Source organism: Microcaecilia unicolor, chromosome 4 (assembly GCF_901765095.1).
Source record: "Microcaecilia unicolor chromosome 4, aMicUni1.1, whole genome shotgun sequence".
NCBI classification, from domain to species: Eukaryota; Metazoa; Chordata; class Amphibia; order Gymnophiona; family Siphonopidae; genus Microcaecilia; species Microcaecilia unicolor.
In genome coordinates this window covers 168,976,506-168,996,051 of record NC_044034.1, presented here as the reverse complement: position 1 = coordinate 168,996,051, position 19,546 = coordinate 168,976,506, and the positions used below count along the sequence as shown (strand labels likewise).

General features: G+C 43.9%; 1 protein-coding gene across 3 annotated transcripts in view; it reads left to right on the top strand.

Moving 5' to 3' along the window:
• Nucleotides 1-19,245, top strand: part of CELF1 (CUGBP Elav-like family member 1) — an 84,810-nt gene extending 65,565 nt beyond the window's left edge. For all 3 annotated transcript variants that reach the window (XM_030200931.1, XM_030200932.1, XM_030200930.1), the window contains exons 11-14: nt 6,986-7,171; nt 7,633-7,776; nt 7,940-8,106; nt 16,636-19,245. In XM_030200931.1, coding sequence (XP_030056791.1) covers nt 6,986-7,171; nt 7,633-7,776; nt 7,940-8,067 — 458 coding nt within the window. In that variant the 3' untranslated portion in view covers nt 8,068-8,106; nt 16,636-19,245. The remainder of the gene's footprint in view (nt 1-6,985; nt 7,172-7,632; nt 7,777-7,939; nt 8,107-16,635) is intronic.
• Nucleotides 19,246-19,546: the final 301 nt, after the last annotated feature.

Below are 19,546 nucleotides of genomic sequence, written 5' to 3'. Positions count from 1 at the left end.
TGGGGTCGTTGGGGTAGGCCTTTTTGAAGAGGGTGGCTTTTAGTGATTTCCTGAAGTTCAAGTGGTTGTGGATTGTTTTCACAGCTTTTGGGAGCACATTCCATAGTTGTGCGCTTATGTAGGAGAAGCCGGATAGGTAAGTTGTTTTGTATTTCAGTCCTTTGCAATTTAGGTAGTGTAGGTTTAGGTAGGATCTTGATGATCTGACTTTGTTTCTTATTAGTAAGTCTATGAGGTCTGTCATGTATTCTGGGACTACGCCGTATATGATTTTGTGGACTAAGGTGCAGATTTTGAAGATGATCTGTTCTTTGATTTGGAGCCAATGCAACTTTTCTCAGAGTGGTTTGGCACTTTCGAAGCGTGTTTTGCTGAATATCAGCCTGGCTGCTGTATTTTGGGCGGTCTGGAGTTTTTTTATGAGTTGTTCTTTGCAGCCTGCGTAGATTCCGTTGCAATAATCTGCATGGCTTAGGACCATTGATTGTATTAGGTATTGAAAAGTTGCTCTTGGGAAGAAAGGTTTTAATCGTTTGAGCTTCCACATTGACTAGAACATTCCATATCATCATGCTGATCAATCCATAGACTGGTGGGTTGTGTCCATCTACCAGCAGGTGGAGATAGAGAGCAATCCTTTTGCCTCCCTATATGTGGTCATGTGCTGCCGGAAACTCCTCAGTATGTTCTCTATCTCAGCAGGTGGTGGTCACACACAGCAGCAGCTCTGGCTAGGTCTCCAAGCCTAATCCTTAGGTTTTGTTGAGTACCTGGGGTTGAGGGCTCTTCTTGAGCAAATGCAAACCTGGTGGTGCAAGGTCCCTCCTTTTCTCCCCCCTCCTGCTGGCTCCAAAAAAAAATAAATTTTTGAACGTCCTTAAGGGCGTTTATTTCAACGTTTATATCAGCGTTTATTGCAGCTGCTCACTGGGACACTAGTTCGTTACAGCTCGGAGCGAGAAGCAGGTAATTTTTACCTTTTGTAGCGGGCAGGGGGTTCCCCGATAGGTCTCCACGTGGCCTATGGTGTCGGAGGGTGAGGGCGCGAAGAATCGCTCCCCGGACCGCGTCTAGCGCGGATGCGGGGGTTTCAAAGCCTGAATCGCCTATTTTGGGCGTCAGTTTGGAGGCCGGTCAGTGTCCCGGTTCTTCTTCCGGTGCGGCGGGTTTTCCTGCCATAAACACCCATCCCCCGCTGCTGCTCCCCCCCCCCCCCCCCCCCCCCCCCCCCCCATTTTGGCTGGCCACTCTGCTCGGACGGCTTCTTCTTGGGTTGCCCTCGAGGTGGGAGACGCTAATGATATGGTCGCCCTTGATTCAGGCGACGGCAAGAAAGCGGCCAAAGTTAAGCACCGTTTTTCCTGCGCGGCTCCTTTTCGGAGTTTTGCGCCAGACGCCATTTTGGATGCGCAGCATGGTTCTCCCCCGCTCTTGCGAGCGCTGGTTGAGGGTGCGTCTAGGGCCGTGGCCCAGGCTGCAGAAGTGCACAGTCTGGGGGGTTTCTCCCCTGAGTTCATTTTGCTGCTGCATCAGGCTTTCCTTATGCAAAACGCTGCCCCTGCTCCCCTGTCCGATAAAGGGGTTGAGGCCTCCGGAAGCAAACGCCCTCGGGTGGATTTCCAGGCCCTAGAGGACTTGTCTCCTCTGATGTAGATGAGGGCAACGTATCTGAGTTCTCCCAATGGTCCTTTGGGGATTCCTTGGAGGAGACGGATTCCCGCTCGGATGGAGCGGATGACCCCTCTGCAGCGTGGATCTTTCGCTCAGAGGATTTGCCCAACCTGTTAGTGCAGGCCATGAGCATTTTGAAGATTTCCTTTCCGGAGGACGTCTCTCCCTCTGCATCTGCTGGCTCTGCCATTATGCTGGGGACGAAGCGCCCGCCTAGAACCTTCCACGTGCATGAGGCCATGCACACCTTGATTTCGGCTCAATGGGATGTCCCAGAAGCGAGCCTGAAAGTGGCTAGGGCTATGTCCCGCCTCTATCCTCTGCCTGAAGGTGAACGGGAGGCCTTTCTTTGGCCTACCGTGGATTCTTTAATCACTGCGGTGACTAAGAAAACGGCGCCAGTGGAAGGTGGCACGGCCCTAAAGGACGCCCAAGACAGAAGATTGGAGGCGGCTTTAAGGTCGTCCTTCGAGGCGGCTGCTTTAAGTTTGCAGGCCTCAGTTTGCGGCTCCTATGTGGCCAGGGCGTGCCTGACGATTGTGCAGCGGGCTTCCCCCTTGGATCCTTCCTTGAGGGCTGATTGGCCGGCCCTGGAATCGGGCTTGGCAGACTTGCTGTATGATGTATGATGAGAGCCTCGGCTAAAGGTATGGATCAGACAGTCTCTGCACGGCGTTGGCTTTGGCTGAAGCATTGGTCTGCTGACCACGCCTCTAAGTCTCGCCTGGCTAAGTTGCCTTTTAAAGGCAAGCTGCTCTTTGGGGTCGAGCTGGACAAAATTGTGACCGATCTCGGCACGTCTAAGGGCAAGAGGTTACCAGAGGTCAGGGCTCGGGCCAGTGGTGCCCGCCCCGGTTCCTCCAAAGGACGGTTTGAGGAAGCCCGTCTGTATCGCCCGGGCAAGTCGGCCTCCTCTGCTCCCTCTTCCTTCAAGAGGAACTTCTCCCCCAAGCAGCATTCCTTTCACAGAGACTGCCGTCCCAGAGGTGCGTCCTCCGGTCCTCCCCCAGGGTCTCGTACCCAATGACGGGGCCCTGGTCCATGGCCCAGAGCAGATTGGAGGACGCCTGTCCTCGTTTCTGGGCGAGTGGACCAGGGTAACTTCAGACGCTTGGGTGCTGGAAGTCATCAGAGACGGCTACAAGCTAGAGTTCTGCCGACCCTTAAGAGACGGGTTTGTGCACTCTCCCTGCAAGTCTCCGGTCAAAGCTGTGGCAGTGCAGCAGACTTTAGACAATCTGATCCGCCTGGGTGCGGTCGTTCCGGTGCCAGAAGATCAGCTTGGCAAGGGACGTTACTCCATTTACTTTGTGGTACCAAAGAAAGGAGGTTCTGTCCGGCCTATCCTCGACCTCAAAGGGGTCAATCGGGCCTTGAAAGTTCGGCACTTCCGAATGGAGACTCTCCGCTCTGTTATAGCGGCAGTGAAGACAGGGGAGTTCCTGGCATCCTTGGACATCAAGGAAGCTTACTTGCATATTCCCATCTGGCCTCCTCATCAACGCTTTCTGCGTTTTGCAGTCCTGGGCCGACACTTCCAGTTCAGAGCCCTCCGGTTCAGGTTGACTACTGCTCCGCGGACCTTCTCCAAAGTAATGGTGGTCATCGCGGCCTTCCTACGCAAGGAAGGAGTACAAGTCCATCCTTATCTGGACGACTGGTTGATCCAAGCCCCCTCTTATGCAGAGTGCGGCAGAGCTGTAGACCGCGTGATTGCTCTTTTGAGCTCCCTGGGGTGGATCATCAACTGGGAGAAAAGCCAGCTGCGCCCGACTCAGTCCCTGGAGTATCTGGGAGTTCGTTTCGACACCCAAGTGGGCAGAGTGTTCCTGCCAGACAATCGGATTGTCAAGCTTCAGGCTCAGGTGGACCAGTTCCTAGTAGCCTCTCCTCTTCGGGCTTGGGACTATGTGCAGCTGTTGGGCTCTATGACAGCCATGATGGAAGTAGTGCCCTGGGCCAGGGCTCATATGAGACCACTACAACACTCTCTTCTGCAGCGCTGGACTCCAGTGTCGGAGGATTACGCTGTGCGCCTTCCCTTGGACCCAGCGGTGCACAAGGCGCTGAGCTGGTGGCTGAGGACAGACAAGTTGTCCGCAGGAATGCCTCTTTTGACCCCGGAGTGGGTTGTCATCACGACGGATGCCTCTTTGACGGGCTGGGGAGCCCACTGCTTGGGAAGGACAGCGCAGGGGCTCTGGTCTTCTGCAGAGGCAAAGTGGTCTATCAATCTCCTGGAACTCAGAGCCATTCGGTTGGCGCTTTTGGAGTTTCTCCCGGTACTGGCGTTGAAGCCAGTACGGGTCCTGTCGGACAATGCCACGGCTGTGGCCTATGTCAATTGCCAGGGAGGTACCAAGAGCGCCCCTCTAGCCAAGGAGGCCATGAATCTATGCCAGTGGGCGGAAGCGAACCTGGAACAGCTGTCGGCAGCCCACATTGCGGGAGTCATGAATGTCAAGGCGGACTTTCTCAGTCGTCATACCTTGGATCCCGGAGAGTGGCAGCTATCGGCTCAGGCGCTGGGGCCAGCCGAGCCTAGATCTGATGGCATCATCGGCCAATTGCCAAATGCCGCGCTTTTTCAGCAGAGGACGGGACCCTCGATCTCTGGGAGTAGATGCTCTTCTCCAACAGTGGCCGACACAGGAGCTTCTCTATGTGTTCCCGCCCTGGCCCATGTTGGGCAGGGTGCTAGACCTGGTGGCAAAGCATCCAGGCCGGATAATCCTGGTGGGTCCGGACTGGCCCAGACGTCCCTGGTATGCGGACTTGATCAGGCTCTCAGTGGACAGCCCTCTGTGGCTGCCAGCGGAGCAGGGCCTGTTGCATCAGAGTCCCGTGGTGATGGAGGATCCCTCCCCCTTTGGTCTTACGGCCTGGCTATTGAGCGGCAGCGTCTGAGGAAGAAGGGCTTCTCAGACAAGGTCATCGCCACTCCTATGCTGAGAGCGAGGAAGCACTCTACTTCTACTGCTTAAGCCAGGGTTTGGCGTACCTTTGCATCGTGGTGTGAGGCAGGCTCTCTTTCTCCCTTTACTGCTCCAATTTCTTCAGTGTTGGCGTTCCTGCAAGAAGGTCTGGAGAAAGGCCTGTCGCTCAGTTCCCTTAAAGTCCAGGTAGCGGCTCTGGCTTGCTTCAGGGGTCGCCTGAAGGGTGCTTCCCTGGCCTCGCAGCCAGATGTGGTGCGCTTTCTCAAGGGAGTAAATCACCTACGCCCTCCTCTGTGCTCGGTGGTGCCTGCGTGGAATCTCAATCTGGTGCTAAGAGCCTTGCAGAAGCCGCCTTTTGAACCCTTGTTGAGGGCATCTCTGAAAGACCTGACGTTGAAAACAGTCTTTTTGGTGGCTATCACTTCAGCCAGACGAGTTTCCGAGCTCCAGGCGCTATCATGTCGGGAACCCTTCCTGCAGTTCACTGAGGCAGGAGTGTCTATTCGCACGGTGCCTTCCTTCCTGCCCAAGATTGTTTCTCGTTTCCATGTGAATCAGCAGCTCTGCCTACCCTCTTTTCGTAGGGAGGACTACCCAAAGGAGTACTCTGCTCTCAAATATCTAGATGTGAGACGAGTCATCATCGGATACTTGGAAGTGACCAATGATTTCCGGAAGTCGGATCATCTGTTTGTGCTGTTCGCAGGTCCTCGTAAGGGTCTGCAGGCATCCAAGCCTACAGTGACATGATGGGTCAAGGAAACCATTGCAGCGGCTTATGTGGCCGCGGGGAAGATGCCGCCTATCCAGCTGAAGGCTCACGCCACTAGAGCACAGGCGACCTCGATGGCAGAGGCCAGGTCCGTCTCCTTGGAAGAGATTTGTAAGGCGGCAACTTGGGCATCGGCTCATACCTTCTCCGGGCATTACCGCTTGACTGTGGCTGCTCGGGCGGAGGCCCGGTTTGGAGCTTCAGTGTTGCGGTCAGGGATTTCTATGTCCCGCCCTGGGTGAGTACTGCTTCGGTACAACCCACCAGTCTATGGATTGATCAGCATGATGGTATGGAAGGTAAAATTATGTATCATACCTGATAATTTTCTTTCCATTAATCATAGCTGATCAATCCATAGCCCCTCCCAGATATCTGTTCTGTTTATATTCTGGTTGCATTTCAGGTTCAAGTTTAGTCTTCTGTTCCTGTTCAGGAGGATCTTCGTGTTCAAGTTTTTTCGATTGAATTCTTCTTGAGTTGAGACAATTTTGTGTTACAGTGAGCTGCTGCATTCCTCTCCCCTCCGTTTTACGGGGCTGGATTGAGACCTAAATTCTGCCAGTGCTCCCTCCCGCTTCGTGCGGCAGTAGGGCAGCTTTGTACCCCTCCCGCTTCGGCGGTGTTGGGGTCAGTCAGCTCCTCCCGCGGTTGCAGGATAAGCCATATCCCCCCGCATCGGCGGGTGTGGTGTCCCTCCCCCGCTCCGCGGGGATGAGCTGGATGGATTCTCCTCCCCCACTTGTGTGGGGATGAGCTGGGTTGATTCCCCTCCCCCGTTTCGGCGGTGGTGAGCAGGGCAGAGTGTCCCTTTGTGGGTGTAATTCTCGAAGTGCTGAGTCCTGCAGATGGAGCTTTGATGTCGACATACCGAGGAGTTTCCGGCAGCACATGACCACATATAGGGAGGCAAAAGGATTGCTCTCTATCTCCACCTGCTGGTAGATGGACACAACCCACCAGTCTATGGATTGATCAGCTATGATTGATGGAAAGAAAATTATCAGGTATGATACATTATTTTACCTTTTCTTTGTTACAGAGTTTACTTGGCTCTCGAGGGTAAGGTTGCGATCGAGTGTGACACCGAGTATTTTCAAACTGTCCGAGGTAGGGAGGGTATGTCCTGGAGTATTTATGGTTGTGGGTTTGTATTTGTTATATGGAGAGGAGAGGATGAGGCAATGTGTATTTTCGGTTTTCAGTTGGAATGAGTTTGTCCAGGAGTCCATGATGTTCAGACTATCATTGATTTTGTTGGTTGTTTCTGTCAGATCACGTCTGAAAGGGATGTATATTGTAACATCATCTGCGTAAATGAATGGGTTAAGGCCTCGGTTGGATAAGGACTGTGCCAATGGAATCATCATCATGTTGAAGAGTATTGGTGGTGATGGTGATCCTTGAGGTACTCCGCTAACTGTATGGCTAAATGGCTAACTGTATCCTGAAACTTCATTCACATTTACTGTCTTTGTTTCAGATTTTTAAAAAAAATTTTTGTTGCTGCCCTAATTTTTGTACAACAAATTTGACTAGTATTTATTTCCAGGACATCCGTGGATCATTTCATTCATTCATTTTTCTCCTGCATGCTTCTGCACAGGGATGGCTGCCTTGAATGGTGGACTGAGTAACAGTGGTCTCTCCAATGGCACAGGCAGTACAATGGAGGCCTTAAGTCAAGCCTACTCGGGTATCCAACAGTATGCGGCAGCTGCATTACCCAGCCTCTATAATCAGAACCTTTTAACGCAGCAAGGTCTTGCAGCAGCAGGGAGCCAGAAAGAAGGTAGGTGTAATGTGAAAATCAATGAGTAGTACTAAAGGCAACAGAACAGAACAGGTGAGAAGTAAAATCTGATAAGATTAGTTCTCCGGTTAACTTGCCTGAAAAGGATAAGTCAGTTGTAAGTACAGATATAAGATGTGCAAGTTTAAAAGAAAAAAATGGATACAGAAAGCCAGAGAGCACTAGGCAGGAGATTTTGGTGGATGCAGGTAAAGAACAGAATGGGAAGTTGAGGTTGGAGGATTGTTTAACGTGGTGACATCCAGAGGAACTTTTGTTACGTTTATCTTTGAGTGCATAACAGTGTTGTACTTGGGTTGGAGGGTGAGGCTACATTCAGCATTAAGAACTTTTATATTCTAGAAAGAGGTTGGATTGCAGAAGAAGTAACTCATTCCTTTTCTTGGGTTGTCTCCTGCTTTCTTTCCTGGTTTAATTTTGATGGGTGATTGTTTTTGAAGGTCCAGAGGGAGCCAACTTGTTCATCTACCACCTTCCCCAGGAGTTTGGCGACCAGGATATACTACAAATGTTCATACCGTTTGGAAATGTTGTGTCTGCCAAAGTTTTCATCGACAAACAGACAAACCTCAGCAAATGTTTTGGTAGGTAATGGCTGATCATTGTCAGGTTGGATGGACATGTTGCATCATAATTGCAAGAGACATAATCACAGAGAATCATTTACCCTGTTTTGAACATACATAATTGGGATTTGAGGTTTCAGAAGAGTGGAGTAATTGGCCAGTTTTGTTTAATCTTCTGCAGGTTTTGTAAGTTATGACAATCCTGTCTCGGCCCAGGCAGCCATCCAGTCCATGAATGGATTTCAGATTGGGATGAAACGTCTGAAAGTACAGCTCAAACGTTCAAAGAATGACAGCAAGCCATACTAAGCTTTCTTGACATCAGACTGGAGTGAGAAGGCTCTTCTGGTAAGTGGGGAAAAGAATTCCAAAGCCGTGATGTGCAGACAAGGAGCACACATCCTAACGGTTTGAGCAAATGAACAAACAAGCAGGCTGCAGATTTCTGCAGCCAGTAGAACTGCTTTGTGCAGTAACGTGGATGTATCGTCCCCTTCCAAGGACTCCGGGTACAGCTCTCTATTGTTAATTTTGCTTCATATGGAATACAGCTCGTGCTTTTGTTCTTAAGTGTTTCATTTTGGAATTCAGGTGCCATATATGTGATATTATTTATCCTCGTTTGGAGCTTGCTGTGTTTGTAACTGGTCACAGTCACTTGGAAAGGGAGAGCATAGATTTTATAAATGATTTCTTTCAGAAATCTGCCCTTAAGAGGTTTGAAAGGGGATACAGTTGCAGAGATGTGCCATGGTGCCCTCACCAAACAACTTCCTTGGCTACAGATTGTATAAGAATGGTACCAGCCAAGTTCATACCTAGACTAGGAGGCACTGTGTGATGACTCCATCTGCATGTTCCCCAAATCTTAACCATTTCAGAAGGATAGAGTTGTGCAAGAAATTTCCAAAGTGTGGCTTAAATGATATTAAAGGTTTTTAAACTAATTTTGTGAAGAACTTCTACAAAACTAGCTAAAATTTATAGGACATAAAAGCAGCTGGGACAGTTTGGCAAATGACCCACCCCAATTGCAGTTAAGTTGGATCTGATCTACAGGGCAGTTGTGTGGGGTGGAGCATATCTTTGAAGAGATTCTTGCACCTGTTTTTTTTTTTTTTCCTTGGGACTACCTCTGTGACACTTTTAGATTGAGCCCCAAGACTTGGTTGAAATTATATTTAATTTGCCTCATACAAGCAAAGAATGAGTGCATAATGTCCCAGTTAAACAAGTGATGTGCCATGTGTTGCACTGAATGGAAATGCGGAGCATACAGAAAAATTGAAATTGCTGTTAAATGGCATCATGTTTGCCTGCTTTTAAAGATGTTCCCTGGCATAAGGGCACTCCACATTAGTTATTTTACCCAAGTGCATTATCACCATGCAGAGATTTGGACTCTGGAAATGAGGTGTACTTTACTCACTTCTAAGCTCTTCTTCATAGTTTAAAGCAAGGTGCTAGAACAGGATTGCACAAGTTCAGGACTTGAGGAATTTCATCCTGGTAGGTTTTCAGAATATCCCCAGTGAATGTGCATGAGATTGCATACAACAGAAATAGTATGCATACAGATCTGTCTCCTTCATATCTGAGGATATCGGACTGAGCTTGTGTACTGCTGTGCTGGAGAACAGCATGAATTTGAATGCTGATAATCATCCTTAGCCATTCTTTATATTTTATTAGCACTTGACAAAGTAGAAAGTTAAAATAAAACCCTGGTAGTTTATTTGGCATAAACTTATTGTTTTAATTTATCAATTTAACATTGTGTGAAACAGTATCATGAAGCCTCTACTAAATTATAGAATAAGACTTTTTATGTGTGTGTGTGTTAAAATGACATTTTACAAGTTGTTCTCCCCCCCCCCCCCCCCCCCAGCTGTAAACATGTGCTCACAAAAGAACTAGGATCTGTTTGTTTGTTTTTTGTTTTGTTTGTTTGTTTGCCACAGTATTAGATGTCAAGGAGATGCAGGCCAAGAAGCTGTGATGGCTCAGGTGTGTTATGGTCACTGTATGCCAGCTACTCCTCAACACTACTGCCACTCAATAACCAAAAAAGCCTTGTACAGTCCTCTGTAATGCTTTGGAGTTTCCACTGCAGGAATCTATTTTCCTGTTGTAATATAAAACACCCGGGGGGGGGGGGGGGGGGAGAGGAGAAGAAATTTGAATGAAAGCTAACTAAAGATTTTATTTTATTTTTTAAGTGGGTAGACATGACTCTTGGCATCCTTTGACTATGGATAACTCCTGTAATTTTTAAATAATAAGACATGAAGGTGTGTGACGTTCAGACATAACATCACCCCTGTGTGCCTTATTGTGCTGTTCTGGTATCTCCACAAGCCTGGAACCTGTTTGGCCAATCAGGATACAGATTTCTTAGGTCTAATTTATAATGAAGCAGATGTATATAAGGTGGCATTGCTCCAGAATTGGAGCACTGTAGGAGGAGGATATTTCTTCCTTAGCAAAGTTAGTCTGCATTAAACATTGATGGGTAGCACTGAGGAGAAACTTAACAAATTGCTGAATCTCTAATTCACATTTGTGTGTGGTACTTAGTGTATGTTTCTTTGTATATGTATACATACATACAGGTTATATTTGGCTTTATGATGTGTCAGGATTGTATGTCATGAAATAAGTATAAGTTTACCCTTTAAGCTATGCCATTAGTGATTTTTATTCCCTGATGTTGTACTCTTGGTAAATGTCATTTAACAGTTATACAAGCAGTACAAACATCAAATTTATAGAAATCAGTTACCCATTCATTTTCCACTGTCATTTTACCCACTAAACCAAACATACCTGCTTGCCAGAGCCAAGTTCAGTGTTTTCAGTTTTTTTTTTCATCTTCTCCAATGCCATAACACCAATTCCTTCACAAGTTATCAGTTAACTGCAAAGGGTGATTCAGTCAGCTGCTGCACTATGGTTTCTACAGGAGACTCCAGCTGCAATCTTGTCAGGTTCCTCAACTAGTCTGGCAAAGCTTGGTTTCTTTGCAAATCATTCCTGCATTTCTGGCCTTCCTGTATACTTTGTAAAAGTTAACTAAAAGTTTCTTCTGACTTTGGATGTGAATGTGACTTTGGTGCTTTTGTCCTTGCTAGACTCTGTTCATTTGTTGTACCTGCAATCAGAACAGATGTCCTGGCAGGTCATTTTCTGATGCCTCGCTACCAACTGATAAAGCTGAAAAAGAAATAGTCTAAGTTAACTTTGTTAAAACACACACATTTCACAGAACCTAGAATCTTGTAATGCAACATATGTTTTTAAATGCCTGAAGCAAGCAAGAGTGAAGGAAAACGTGCTTAAGTATATCTAGCACAAAATGACTTCACACCGGGTATACATCTTAACTAGCACTTTAGTAAACATTTTCTACTTACATTGTTTTATACTCTGATTAAAGGTTTATTATGTATATGTAAGTATAAATAGGGATAAAAATTTTATTCTCTTGTTACTTATTTAAAGGTTGAAGTGAACCTTAAGTCTGCGTTGTTCCCTTCCCCCCCCCCCCCCCCCCCCCCCACATATATTCTATAAGCCCTTTACTAGTGCTAGAGAGCAAAACTTCCTTGAATTATAAAGGTGAGATGTGAAGCCTTTCACACATGAGCAAGCTGCGAGAATAAAAGTAAAAGTTGTCTCATGGCTGATAATTTGTTGGAGATTACACTACAGGCCTTTTCAAAAGGAAATTTGTATAACAGAATAGTTCATAAATTAAATACTGATGCAGATGTTTGTTTATGGTTCCATTTATGGTGGCTGAAAAACTGTTGTCCCACTTGGAACTATTTTTCTTTAAAACACATACTAAAATAATGCTATCCTTTCTCGTTGTTTTAGTATAACTGCTGTCTCTAAACTGCCTTTTCATAGAGTTTACAATCAATTCTCAGGCAGCAAGCCTTCTGGACAGTTTTCCTTTGGTCTAAGATTTATAACGTCAGTTTGTTGGCAATTCATCTAAAATTGTGTGCATTTTAAAACAATGTGAAACAGTAAAATGGACAGGTTCTAGTAGCCATAAAACAGATCTAGTTCAGTTTTTTTTGGAAACACTTTTGGAAGAATTGTAAATACGATATTTTTTACAGCAAGCTTGTTAGTATTGCTGTTTATCTCACAGAGGGCCTCTTTTACAAAGGCGCACTAGCGTTTTTAGCGTGCGCTAAAAATAAACGTGCACTAAATGCTAGAGATGCTCATTTATTCCTATGGGCATCTCTAGTATTAAGCGTGTGCTAAAAACACAAGCGCCTTTGTAAAAGACCCCCTGAGTATGGTTACTAGGGAAGAACAGTTGCATAGAAAAGGAACAGGTCCTAACTAACTATCTGATCAAACAAGATACAGTGGATTTGTACATTAAGTATGCACGATGGGTGGGGGCAAAGTTCAGTGATCAGTACAATTGTATATAGTCAACAGTATTGGTATCAATATGGTTATATTTATGCTAAAGTGTCACAGCAGGAAGTGAGCATAACTGCATTGCTATAAGCCATTGTTAAACTCCAAATGTATATGTACACACATTTATAATAACTTTCTATAGAAGTTGTTATATTTTGATTCGGAGATCACATGACTGACAAGAAAATGAACTCCAAGACTGATCTTATAGCAGTAGTGACCATAAATTAACTTTGTTCTGTGTGTTGGGGGTAACATGTGTGCCAAAGTTTTTCTGTTACAGAACAATCTCTGGTACAGAACATCTAAGGAAGAACTGAAAAGATACAAATTTTAGTAATAGAACTCATCACTGACATTATTCAGAATAAAGGGATTGGATTTAAAATTTTAATTTTTTTAAATAGTAGAACCCAGGAAATGACTAAAAATTGTCCCATGGACAAAGTCTGGGCAAGAAAATAGTAAAAGGCAACCAATTAACTGAATACATTTTTAAACTAAAGTCCATATTAAAAGTATTTCTCTGAAGTGTTAGTGGAGACATAGAGCATCAGGACCCAGAATAAGTTCTATCCTTTCCCTTTAACTTGTACCACTCTTTCTAGTCTTGATTTGATTTTATTCCTGTTTAGTCTTTGTTTTTGTAATGCTGACTGCTTATTTCCATTAATTTGTCTGTCTTTGTTTGCTTCTTTATGATTGTGCTCTTAAAATGGTTTTTTTCTTAGGTGTCTTATTGGTTGCATTTTTCTGTGTAACTTCAGACAAGTAGGTTATAACCTCCTGCCAGCAGATGGAGACAAGGGGGGAGGGTGAGCTCAAAGCTAACTCCTCCCCTCTTCTAAGGGTCTGGTACATCCTTCAGCTCTTTTGATTCCTCTCTAGTAGATAGTGCAGGCATATGAAGCAGCTGTGTAAACAGAGCTCATGTGGCAACTTGTGTGGAGTCTGTTGCCTCTGAAAGGAAGCCCTTAGCAGTCAGTTTGGCTGTTTGTTCTCCTCCCCACTCCCTTCTGAGAATAAGTCCTGGGAGCTGTGGATTCCAAGGTCAGCTTGAGAGCACACTTGACAGGTATTGCTTGCCACCACAACATGGGCTGGCCTTTGCATCTATAGCAAGATGTTTCGAAGTTTAAGCAGTTGAGCAGTACAGCAGTCAGTCAGAGGTAGCCAGCTCTTCCAGTACCCTGGGCAGCAGAAAGTCATTTTCCTATCAGGAGAAAGGAGGGTTGGTGTAATGTGTAAGAGCAGGCACCAGTCAATACAGCTTTCCTGTCTGCCTTGATTACAGTGTCATGGTTGAGGTCTGGATCATTGAAGAAGAAGGGCGGCATCAGGACCAGTAGTTTTAATATTGATGTGTAAGCCAGTCATTTTAGTGTGAACAATATGCTGTAGCAGTTGTAGCCTTAGGTGGTCTGCCATGTCTTCCTGGCTCCAAATAGTCACCATAATGTCTCTGCATGACACTGAGCAGGGTGGAATAGAAAATCACTCCGCTTCTGATATGTTTACTCGGGCAGGAGCAGAAGAGAATGTGAGAGGTTTCTTTGCTTTCAAGAGGTGATTATAAGGTGGTGCTGGGTGTGTCCCGTTCCCCCCCCCCCCCCCCCCCCCCCCCCGGAAAGGACTCGGGACAGGCAAGATGAAAGATTGAGGAGATCACATCATTGGGGTAGGGAGGATGTCCCTTTATACACAGCTCTTGAGGCTTTCCTTCTCCTGCAGGCCTTTCTAGTCAGTTTGAGGACTTGGTAAGCCCTATGAGTACAACAAGAAGTACTTAGAAAAAACAGTTTTCACACTGCGTTGCTGGGACAAGGTTCATCATTATATTAAAAAAAAATTAAAAGGGGGAGGGGGAAGGAAAGAAAAACTATGTTGGTAACCACAGAATTGTCACTCAGAGCCTCCCTCCTCCAGAACAAGGATAACTAACAGCCAGCATGCCCAGCTGTAAAAACAGGCTCAGTCCTTCTAGACCAATCTCTTATGCTTAATGGTCATTTGCATTCAATGTGAAGAGTGAGAAGAAGAAAAACAAAAACTTCAAGATATTTAAAATTTACTTAAAACTCACTTTTTCTGTTGCCTTTGGAGTATCAGCAATGATATTTTTCTTGACAAGGGTAAACATATGTCATTATTAATGTTAAGGTACTATATGCTCTTGGTTTGTTTGCTCTTTCCTATCTTAATGCAATTCTGTTTTTCTTCTTTGTTTGTATTTGTATTTTTTAGTATTTTTGTAAACCACCCTGACTTGTTTGTTCAGAAGGCAGTATAGCAAATTTTAATAAACATTAGATTTAAATAAGGGACTTCTATGATATTTACCTTCTCTTCCCTTGTCTATCTCTTTTCAACTGGTTTCTTCATGACTGTTCTTAGAGCATGTGTGGTGTAGTTGCTTCTGTGTTGTGCTACAGTTCTTCATGCTGTTATCATGCATTTGCTGCATAGTGAGAAACGTAAATAAACTTTCAAAATAAAAGGCTTCTACATCTACCAAAGTGTGCCAGGAGCGAACACTCTGTCAGGACTAACCAGGGATGACTATTCCAAACCTTTACCAAACTGTTTCATGAAATATAATTTAATATATTCTCTTGGTCACTCTGCCCTTGCAATATTGCCCCCTTCCCCACCTCAAGCAGTTAATATCAGACAATCCTTGAGCAAATGTAGCAACATGAATAGCTTTGATATTCCATCTTACCCTACATGATTTGGAGTATATATATTTTTTAACTAAATAGCTATTTTATAAAATGCTGACAAGGTAATAGTTCATTTTGTTCTGTCATGTGATCTTGATCTATAAATATTAATATAGATATGTTTATTTTTGTGTACATGTGTATCATATGTATGTGTCCATGTATGCTGTATGTGTACAATGCACAATCGATGGCATACCAAACATCATCTTAAATTTACTAGTGTTTTTGTTTACCTTAAATGCAATAGTACAAAAGCATTATTTCTTTTAAACAAATATGTACTAGAATATAACACTTTAAATTATTAAATGTATTCAAAAATTGTAATTCAGATAAATGTTCGGTATGCCACATTTTTGTGCATTGTAATTTGCTTGTGGGTATTTTTTTGTTCAGTCTTATATATCCTGTGTTGCAGTATGTTCCTGCGGTAGGTAAACTATTCAACTTTGAAATCTACAAACTCAAAACTTGAGGTCTGGTTTTCAGGTTGGTAAAATATGAAAATTACATTTCTGAGGCTTCCAGGGTCATGATGAATCTTTTATATAAATGAAAAAAAAAAACCCTCAAAATAGGAACAAAATTTGTGAGTTCCTAGACTATATTTTTATAGAACTTTTATACAACTCTAGAATAATGAATGGTTATTTATTTCCTAAATTATTTCACTGAAAAAAAGCTGCAATTGCCAGCTAGATTATTATTATTTTTTTCAGAAATGATTAAACTACTGAATTTCTGTTGCATGTGGGCAGTCCAGTACATTAAAGGAATTGGAGGGTTTTAGGGCTCCTGATGGAGATACCCAGCTCCTGGCAGCTGTTCTCAGGGACACTGGAGACCCTGGTTTATAAGCCCCCATTCATCCTCTCAAATGAGAACTGGAGCAGTTTGCATTTTATTCTCGTCTAGTAGTGGGTCCTTTTTCTGAGTTTTAGAAAGAGATCTGAAGCTTGTGTTTCCCAGTGATTTTACATTACAAATTAAGGCAAAAAGGGAATTTGAGGGAATCCAGCAGCATCAGGAGAGAGGCTCAACAGCCTTCACTCGGATGTCTCCAGCTACTTTCTATACCCCGGGTTTTCAGTTTTTATGGGAAGATTGTTGAAGCAACTGTGTATGTTTGTCTGTATCAGGACAGGTGGAAACTGAGAAATGTGTGTGTGTGTATGTATATATATATATATATATATATCTCTGTCTCTCTCTCTCTATAGATAGATATAGGAGGGGGGAAGAGTGAACCATGCTGAGATGCTAGTGTGTGGAAGTGGGAGGGAACAGATGGTAATAGTGCTGCAAGATCTCTCTCTGTGTGGAAGTGTTAGAGAAAGCATAGATGTGTGGCGGTATCAGGCTAGAATAGAACAGTGCTGAGAACATCATCAGGGATGGTCTAGGACAGGATAGGTGGGGTCAGTTCTTAGAGCTGTGTGTGTGCATCAGCAGTATTCCCTGCTGGTTGTAAGTTTAAGCTTCCATTCTTTTCTGGTACTTAGGTGTATTAGTACCATGTGTGTTCTCTTCCCTTGTTCATTGTTGGTATGTGCTCAGGCTCTCCTCTCTCCTGAAGCTGCGAGGGCACCCTATTGTGTCTCTGTTGGGTGATGTATTAGTACAGTGCCAGTCTCTTTCTCTTTCTTGATGTATTGCTTTATGTAATTCAGTGGTTCTCCCTCTTCTGGTTTGTTTTTTCTAGATTCCTTCCTGCCGTTTGTTCATCGTTGTGCCTAAAGCATGTCGGTGTGGCGTTCAAGTACATCGTCCAAATCCTTGTCTCTCCAGCTTCTCTGATGCTTGAGCTATCACCTTTGACCTTGTGTTAACCTTTGATGCTAATGTGTATTTTTTTTTTAATTATATTAGTTTCTCTTTCTTTTTCTGTTTTGTGCTCCCAAATTGGTTCTGCTAGAAAGACTGCTGATAGGGTAAATATTTAAACTTGCATTTGAATATTAAAAAAGCCTATTTTTCTAGAAGTTGATAAGATAACCACTTAATTTTGTGCGGATTCTTTGTACCTGTGTTCAGAGCAGCCTTGCTAGCACACCTTGTTTAGCGTTTGTATTTGTGTGACACCCAGCAAAGCAGATTCAAGGCTTACAGGTTTTTGTGTGCTTAGTTTAATAAAAAAAAAAAAAAAATTAAATAAAAATTAAAAATGTAACAAAAATGGAATAAATATATATATGAGAAAAGTTAATATCCCTTTTTGAGAGGGGCTAGATGACCTTTTGCTGATCCGAGGACATGGCTGGCCTTGGGGAGATGGTCTGGCTGTTTTACAGGAGTGGCATTGGCCCACTACACTTGAATGCTGTTCTCTACAGCTGCATTTCCCCTGGCACTTATATCTTTTATATGTATAACTTCTTCCCTCAGTATGGTTTTTGGCCTTTGTCTGATGTGATTTATTCTGTTAAAAAGCTGACTCTGGTGTTGGTTTGTGAAGCTTGGCTCACCTGTTTTCTTTCTCATTATACTGATTTCATCAGCAAAATGAGACTGATTTTTGTTTTAAGCTCAGACAGTGCCAAAAACCCAATGAGTAAAGCCACTGCAACACTGCATGTTTCTCCTGTTCTCACATTTCTGTGTCACCTTCACCTCCCTGTTTTCTATAGTTTGTGCAAAAACTGCATCATTTCTTGGGTTTCAGGGGTATCACTTATATGTTGGTAGTGGCATATTTGTAAGTGCCACACACAGCTTTATACAGTACGTTTTAGACTTGGTGCTCAAAATAATCTCCATACTACCAGCTTCTTTTATACTCTGTCCCAGGAATCTGAGCTTCAAGAATAGATCTCATCTGTGTACTTGTCAACACATTTAGGGATAGTGTCCTCCAACAGCCCCAGATTAGATCCCATCCATGCACCTCATTCTGCAGGCTGTAAATCTCGGTCACTTAAGGCATCTTTAAAAACTTAAGAATAGTGCTCAGTTTGCCAATGAGATCTTCCTGGTAGCTGCTGCTGAGTTTTAGTTGGGTCCTGCAGCGATGATATCTTAGAATTCCAGACCATGGTATATAATTTATCCCCTTCCTATTTTTATATCAGTAGTGTGTTGTCCTATGGGAATAAGTGTCGGCACAGGTAGGGGAGCAGGTCCTTTCCCAGCAAGTTGTTAAGGGAACAGCGGGTCTGTCTTTAGAGTCTTGACAAGCAGTGTAGGAGGGAGGAGAGCAAGCACGTCCAGTCTCTGTGTCAGAAATTGGTCAGTTGGGAGTATACTACAAGAGGTTGGGTTTAAAAAGGTTGAAGTATAACCTGGTGACTTGGGGTTAATGGGAGAGTCTTAAAAATCCTGTTCTCTTGCAGTTGTTGGATCTAGAAAATGACAGATATTATTTAGCTAGGTTGAGTTCCTTAGTCTAAACGTACAGTGTACAGCTCCTTTTCAGCCAGCAAGAATCATTGGGCAACATTGATGAACACATCAAAAACCAGTATTTGTCAACACATTTCTTTGCATTCTGGATTTCCTCCTCCAAGAAACAAATCTTGGAAAACCTGTGGACAGAATCTCTGGATTTAATTAAAATGCCAAATGCTGGATGTGTTACTAGTAACACTTTATTTTTCTTTATTTTTTAATCTATGATGATTTTAATGGATTTCAGATAGTTAAGCAACTCTACCTTTCTGGTTTCTGGCTGCTTTTTGTGAATAAAAAAAAATTGGAGACAAACCTGTGGGCTTTTATATTGGTACAAACTGAATTGTATTTAACACTAGGGTTTTGTACAGTTTTTTGCCTTTTCTACTAGAAAACAATGTAAAGTGATTATTTCACAATGTGAAGTTAGAGAAAAACAAATTACCACTTTGACCAAACTTCCAGTTCTGTGCTGCAGTAACGTGATAAATGAAATAGCCTCTCCAAGTTGTGATCTGTTCTCCAATGTGTTTTATTTACCACCTCCTGAACTTTGATTTCCTCCTTTGTTTTGTTTTGATTTGCAAAAGAAAATGTCTTTTATTGTGTGAATTTGTGTTGTAATCTGTAGAAAATGATGGATTTACTTTAATGGTTTAGAAGGAAAGAAGAGGTGATCTGTTTTTGTTTTTGTTTTTTTTTTTCATACCCACGAGTGGAGTTTGTGGATTGAAAATGATTTATGTTTTGAAACAGCAGGTGGTTATGTGTAAAGGTTTAATTCCTTGTGCTGTTCTTTTTCTTCCTGTCCCAATGGGGTACTTACAGTTTTAATTGCACACACACCCCAACAAGAAGTTTTTCTGTATGCCAAGTGTGGTACCTTCATTTGTTTATTTGCTATTAAATTGTTTGAGAAGATTTTGTTCTTTGTGTCATCTTTCATTATGAAAATCAACAAATGGAACCAAATCTCCACTGTACAAAACTGCTTGAGTCAAACTTCAAATGTGGAATGGAAAATGCTCTACCACACAATCATGCTTATTTTTGAAAGAGGAGGACACCCATCTTTCGACACATCGGAAGATGGGTGTCCTTCTCACAGGGTCATCCAAAACGGCAAAATAGAAAGCCGATTTTGGGCGTCCCCAACTGCTTTCCGTCGCAGGGACGACCAAAGTTCCTGGGGGCGTGTCGGAGGCATAGTAAAGGTGGGAATTAGG